General features: G+C 27.4%; 1 protein-coding gene across 2 annotated transcripts in view; it reads left to right on the forward strand.

Moving 5' to 3' along the window:
• The window catches only part of LOC130901954 (angiotensin-converting enzyme), a 42556-nt gene extending 34822 nt beyond the window's left edge, over positions 1-7734 (forward strand). For both annotated transcript variants that reach the window (XM_057813676.1, XM_057813678.1), the window contains exons 10-11: positions 6276-6418; positions 6833-7734. In XM_057813676.1, coding sequence (XP_057669659.1) covers positions 6276-6418; positions 6833-7008 — 319 coding nt within the window. In that variant the 3' untranslated portion in view covers positions 7009-7734. The remainder of the gene's footprint in view (positions 1-6275; positions 6419-6832) is intronic.
• The last annotated feature ends 165 nt before the right edge of the window (positions 7735-7899 follow it).

A 7899-nucleotide genomic window follows, 5' to 3' on the forward strand; every position in this document is an offset into this window, starting at 1 on the left:
TCTTCTGGTTATTTTTGTGTTACATTTTGTTTTTATTGTTGTTGTTGACAAAATGGAGACGTGAAGTAATACTATCGGCCGCCATTTTGTTTTTTAGGTTCTACAAAATGGAAAATACATCAGATTTTAATGAATTTTTGGTAACTTGTTATAAATAATTAAATGAATTGAAATTTTTTTTCTTAATCTATACAAAAAAAAACAAATCATAAAAAAATTTTGAAAAAATGTTGATTTTTCATGTTATAACAAATTAAAATAATAAAATTTCCCCTCACAATTGACTTTTTCTCACTTATTTGTACTTTTTTATCAAGTAATTTTTTTTTCAACATGTATTTTTCATGTAGATAAACAAAAAACTTTATTGAGTGCTTTGCTAAAATATATTTAAAAAAAATGAGGTTATTACAACATTTAAAGCCATAAAAGTGTAAAAAATATTCAAGTGGAATATTTTTCTTATCGTTTTTCATAAACACGATAAAAAACAAACATTTCGAAAAAAAAAATTCATCAAAAACGGATGATTTTTCCCATTTATAGAACCAAAAAAACAATATTATAAAATTACTAAGACGACTGTCACTAAAATGAGAACAAAATATAAAAATAGAAGAAGAAGAATACCAAAAAAAGATTGGATATATCTAATTAACAAATCCGGAAAAAATTGGGGATAGACCCCCGTTTTCACCGAAATTTTTGCTCCTAAATTCGTTTGCTCTCCCGCCCCCTTTCAAAGTTATATCGATTTAATCAAATATCTTCAAAAATATTGATTTCAGAAAAAAATTTTTCATACAAAAAATGAAGCTTATAAAAGTTTGTACAAAAAAGATTATATACAATTTTTACGTAAATCTATTATTTAGGCTGTTATGACCCAAAATATCTCGTCACGTAGTGAATTTGACTCATTCCGAGGTAATTTGAGTCATAACAACAAAAACAATAGACTTACGTAAAAAATGTATATAACCTTTTTTGTAGAGCTTTTTAAGAGCTTTCTTTTTTGTTTGAAATACTTTTTTCTAAAGTCGATATTTTCGCTATTTTTCAGTAAAATTGTTATACCTTTGAAAGGGACTGGGGGGCAAACGAAACTTTTTCGGTAAAAATCCTTTTATAAATTATTTTCTCTAACGAAAGACAAGCTTTTTAGAAAATGTCGGTGAAATCGGGAAAACATCCCAAAAATTCATAGAAATTAAAAAAAAAAACATAGAAATTAAAAAAAGAAAAAAATAGCAGAAAAAGAAGAGTCATCATTCATCTCATGATATGATGTTTATGAAAAAATCGTTTTTTTCCTATACTTCATGCCATCAATAAACTGTTGAACTTATTGAAACCACGTCGTCAAAAGCAAATCTTTCTCACTTCAAAAACAACTCTCCTTGTATAATAATAACTTCACTCGAAAGCATAAAATACGAGAGCTAATTTCATTGTCCTACAGATTTATAATAAAGAAAAAGTCGATAAAGATAAACGATCAATGACGGAACAAAGCGACTACCCCCGGTAAACAAAATCTAAATAATAGCAGTCATATCTTATATCCTAATCTTTTTCGATTCATATTATTGTCGTGGATAATAGGATATTGTTGATTAAACGGCAACGCCGCACGATATTATCGTATTAATGAAGTAGCCCTCGTATATGCTATAATTTGTATTTTTTTCCTGGTATTTTTTCCGAAATATAAGCAAGGCTATAACGAAATTAACATTTAATATATTTCTTGGTAAGTAATTACAGAAAAAAAAAGGTATGTATGTGTAATACATAATAACAATTTTATTTTCGTGTGAATATTCATTTCCAATCGGGAGTGTCTATCAAGGATAGCTATGACGCGGATTACGTCATAATATAGTCCGGTCAATAAATCAAATTTTTACGGTTTTGTTTATGTTAGTTACGATTATTTGGAGAGGATTTTTTATTTGAAAATTACGAAATCTTTTATTTTCATTTAACTTCAACTGGATTGTCGATTATTATAATGTTGTAAAATGGAATTTATTTAACTGGACTGTTTTATATGTATCGTATGAACAAAGAACGAACTGCAAGTGAACGGTTTCTGTTCCAAGGATTTAAATAACTAATTTATGGGGAGATCTATTGCGAGATACTTTTACTTCGGTTAACAGGATGTTTTTGATTTCATCATACGTTTCCTCTTAAGAAACGCTCCATTTTTCAAGGGTATTACGGTTTTAACATGAAAAAAAAACCTTCGTTATATGTCTTTGTACGGAATGAAATGCTTTTGATCATTTTTAATTTATCTATGACCTGAAGTCTATCAACACACTGGTTTTTAGTCATTTTCAATTTGTCTATGATCAGAAGTTTGTTATCATGTTTCCTTTCGTACATTCAACATTTGTCTATGATGTAAAGTCAATTATTACCATGTTTTATAGATATTTTATATTTATCTATGGTCTAAAGTTGATTATCACCATGATCTTCAACCATTTACTATTTATCTATGAACGAAAATTTATAGCTACTAGGTTTTTGCTAGCGTATAAAATTTATCTATGATCTAGAATTGATTGTCATTATGCTTTTCAATTATATAAAGTTTTTCTATGATCACAAGTCGATTATTATCCTGTTTGCTACAGATTTGATATTTATCTATGATTTAAAGTTGTATTACCATGCAATTCAATCATTTATTATTTATCTATGATCTAAAATTGATTTCCATTATGCTTTTCAATTATATAAAGTTTTTCTATGATCACAAGTCGATTTTTATCCTGTTTACTACAGATTTGATATTTATCTATGATCTAAAATTGATTTCCATTATGCTTTTCAATTATATAAAGTTTTTCTATGATGACAAGTCGATTATTATCCTGTTTGCTACAGATTTGATATTTATCTATGATTTAAAGTTGTATCACTATGCTATTCAATCATTTATTATTTATCTATGATCTAAAATAGTTTGCCATTATGCTTTTCAGTTAATTGACATTTGTCAGTGATCAAAAGGTATTTCTCATTCTGCTTTTTCATCGTTAAATATTTATCTTTGGTTATAAAATGATGCTTTTTAATTATTTCATGTTTATCTATGGTCAAAAGTTGATAATCAACTTGCTTTTTATTATTTTATCATTTATCTATGATCAATAGCTATTTACTTTAAGACTTTTCAATATTTGACAATTTATCTATAATCATTATGGCGTTTCAATCATTTAAAATTTATCTATGATTAAAAGTTGATTATTAACCTGCTTTTAAATCATTTATTATTTATCTATGATCAGAAATTGATTGCCATTATGTTTCGATCGTTCAAAATTTGATCTTCACTCTGCGTTTCGATCATTTGATATTTATCTATGGTCACAAATACATTTTTAATCATTCTATATTTATCTATAGTCAAAATTACTGTGATTATCACTTTTTTAATTATTTTTCAATCAAAAGCTAATTTTGTTCATGATTAAAAATTGACCATTAGACTTGTTTTCAATAATTTCATATTTATCTATGATCAAAAGTAGATAATCAATTTGCGTTTCAATCATGTAAAACTTATTCATAGTTTAGAATTGACTATTCAACTGCTTTTTATTCATTTAATATTTATCTATGGTCAAAAGTTGCTTTTCAATCTTATTTAACATTTATCTATTATTAAAACTTGATTATCAACCTGTTTTTCTAAATTTCATCATTTATCTATGAGCAGAAACTGATTATCGCCCTCCTTTTCAATCATATAAGATTTTTCTATAATCAAAAATTAACTAGTAATCTGTTTGTTTATCATTTCCTATTTATCTATGGTCAAATCTTAATTGTCGACACGCTTTTTAGCTGTTTATTGATTTTTCTATGGTTAAAAGTTGATTATTAACCAGCTTCTAAATTATTTAATATTTGTCTATGATCAATAGTTGATCATCACTCTGCTTTTGAATCATTTGAAACTGATCTCTGATAGAGTTGATAAATTAATTGACGTTTATAATTTTTAATTACGTCATCAGAACATCCGCTATCAAGTTGAAACTTAAATAAACCATAGATTAGTTCCTATAACCATTTTTAAAAACCCCTCTTATCTGGACGTAATAAATTTTGTCTTGTTATTTTTCACAATATTTTTAACACGGAACGTTAAATTTGTCAAAAAACTCCAGTATCTTATTCTGACCATAACCTATTTCTTCTACAGGTTTTACACCACATAATTCATGGGACACACTGTATACTTCTTTTTCCTATTATCAACTACGAAATACTGGAACCGTAGTAAAGAAACTATTTCCTTTTATGTTTGTAGCTTACAAACGATAATGACGTAACATTGTTTATAACAAAAATCCCTTTCATAGTAATCGATATTATAAAAATTACGTTGCTAAGAGACTAAGAGAAAGTTAACATATTTGTAACATACTCGTTCATTTAATTTCTCCAATTCCAAAAAGAAAATAAACGTAAACGTGTAAAACAATTATGAAAAAAAAAATAATTCATACACAATTTTCTTGTGCAATGTCGTTTGAGAAATCTCACGGTGTAGCTTCCTGTCGACATACAATCATAGGCGAGGCACATCGATCTACAACTATTGAATTTCATCGTCTATTTCCATTATTTGTGCAACCCGAGACGTATCATACATTTATACAACTTATTATACAAGATCGATACTAAATTAACATGATAATAAGCGGCCGGAAATTCCGTGATCGGATTACAAATCCCAAGGTTTCGAAAATATTTTAAAGAATAATTTTATTAACCACAATAATATTCCAGATGGAGTTAACGGTTTTTAAACTATCGATTCTATAAATAAATCGTTACAAAGCTATTTTGGATCCATTCCAGATAACTTCATTGACAGGTCGGCCATCTTTGTTGGGTAACACATAATCCCATAGGTCATTTCGGGATGATGTCACAACCGGCCGCCATATTGTCTTGGGGGCTAAAAATATTCAGTTCAATTGAAAAAGTTCATTCTGTGATTTCAAGTCGAATATCACCCTTGATTACTTGTTTATGATTAGTAGTTGATTATCATCTTGCTTTTTAATCATTTATAATTTGTCTATGATGATAAGCCGATTATTACCCTACTTTTTAGTGATTTAATATTTATCTACGTAATAAAGGTGTTTATCACTATACTCTTCAATAATTTATTATTTATCTATGATCAAAAATTCATTAGGCTTTTCAGTTTTCTAAAATTTGTATATGTGGAAAAGCTGCATATCACCTGTTTTTTAATCGTTTAAAATTTATCTATGGTCCAAAATTGGTTAATAACCTGCTTTTCAATCATTCAGAATTGTCTATGGTCATAAGTTGATTGTTAACCTGATTTAAAATTAATCTATAATCCAAAATTAATCATTATTCTGCTATTTCATTCAAAATTTGTCTATGGTCCAATATTGATTATTAACCTGTTGTCTAATCATTTCAACTTTGTCTATGGTCAGAAAAGCTTTGATGATAATACGCTTGTGTGTTAGCATGTATATACATCTTTGTGTACCATTCCAAAATGACGTTATTGACCATCTTTGCTGGGTGGCACATAATCCCATAAGCCATTTCGGGATGACGTCACAACCGACTGCCATATTATCTTGGGCGACAAATATTGCGTTATGTACATTACAATTATGATTGTAGTGGAGTTTCATTTACATTTTTTTGTTCATTTCAATCAAAACAATTAATTATCTATACACAGGTAAAATAAAATATTTGTCTACCACGATAATATGGCCGACGTTTCATATCCCATTAATCGAAATAACCTTTCCGAATACTTGTTTCCATTATAAATATTCGCCACCCATTCAAAATGGCCGACTTATCAATGAAACATGTTCATTATAATGCTTGGATTTATATGAAACGCAGTTGCCTTGTACCGGGCAAGTGGCAGCACTGCTACGACATTATGTTTCTAAAAACGGCTGTATTTAGTTGTGTGTGTGTATAGGTGAGTTTAATTATCAATTACCATCCTCCCATGAACTTACATCTTATTTAGATCATTTTGAAACCGCTAACTTTTAAGATATCATCCATAGAAATGCCTCGTATTTACAAGACGCATGCGTAATAGTTCTTTTAAACTATCATCCTAAGAGTATTTATTCTATGTTTATAAGGAACCAGATAACTAACTAACTAGCTATGTTGACACGTTGACATCGTGATTATTTTATTAAGTTAATTAAATTCCAATATAGACAAATTATGGAAAAAGGTTCTTCTCAACCATGGAGAGATGTTTTATTTCAAACGATTGGAGAAAGTCGATTAGATGGTAGAGCTTTGAGGGAATATTTTCAACCATTAGAAGATTGGCTTCGAAATGAAAATTTACGAACAGGTTAGTATATCAGAGTTTTCCCTATAATAATTTTTTTTTCATTATTAATTCAATTTTATTAAATATTATAGATATTTTACGTCATAGACATATATACATGTAAATGGACTTTATTTAGTTGACTTATGACCCGAAGTGTATACGTTTGTACGAGTGTACATTTTTTTTCACGTCAATTTTTTAATAATTATCAAAACTTTCTTATACACTTAACCCCACTTATTAAAGATTAAAACTTTTTTATCTAATTTTTTAATGATTTAGAATTGAAACGACAGTTGACAGATGACACGACGAACCATTTTGTAATTTAATCGACGAAGAGGAATTTTTGTTGAATTGTACTACACCCCGTAGTAGTACAAATAACATATAAACGACGTTTAAAAAAGTGAATTTGTTTTCTTATTACAGGAGAATTTGTCGGTTGGCTTTATGATGGAGATTATTGTAAACAAAGCATAGAAACTGCTGGACTTCAAGTTTATGGTGGTTTTTACAACGATTCTTCGCAATTAAGGTCTACTTTAACGTTATGGTATTTTATTTATTATTCACTTTTATTTTCGGTATATTTTTTTAATTTGTGATATGGGTTCGTTTAATCTAATTGCTCAAAATTATAATTTGTATAAAAATCGACAAGATTTAAGAATGAGTAAAACGATAGTGACGTTAACAAAACTAATAGAAACTATTAAGTGAGAAATAATTTTAAATTTAATAACCTTTGTGTGGCACTTGAATCAAATATAAAATTTATTCGAAAATTTCGTGTGGATTTAAATAAATTAAGACTTTTAGCTTCTTTTAAGGTATTGAGGTGGAATGGATCCACAAAGAAAATTTTTGTTTGGTGAAAAATTTTGAATCTATTTATGATTTAAATGTTTAATGGATAATTATTTTGCTTTGGTACATTTAAAATAGTTATGTATTAAATAAATCATAATCTAAAGCAACAAAAACTTTTTTGGGAAAAATCTGTAATGGTTAGGGAAGATCAATATTTAATTTTGGTAAATTTGAACTGATATTTTATTTTTAGAAATTAAGCACCTATTTGAAGCTTTCAAAAATTGATTCTTCTAAGGTATCGAGGTGGAATGTAACCGCAATGAATAACAAGTTTTGTTAGTTGATATTTATCAGTTTTTTGGTGTTTAGTTTTATGACTTCTTAAATTTTGTTGAAAACTATATAAAATTTGATTTAAACCGGAATTTAATAAATAGTTAGAATGATTGATTAATAATTGTTTTGTTAATACATGTAGAATACTCATATTTGTAAATAAAATTTGATTTACGTTTAAATATTATCATTTTTTGACTTATTTTATAGTTTATACAAGATTGAATCAAATATTAACAGATTACTTATATCATTTGACATAATTGTTCATTTAACTTGATTATCTTGCTATTTTATTTATTTTTGTCATCATTATTATTTAATTAGGGGTTACATTATCCTGTAAC

The sequence above is a fragment of the Diorhabda carinulata genome, chromosome X (assembly GCF_026250575.1).
Source record: "Diorhabda carinulata isolate Delta chromosome X, icDioCari1.1, whole genome shotgun sequence".
Lineage (NCBI taxonomy): Eukaryota > Metazoa > Arthropoda > Insecta > Coleoptera > Chrysomelidae > Diorhabda > Diorhabda carinulata.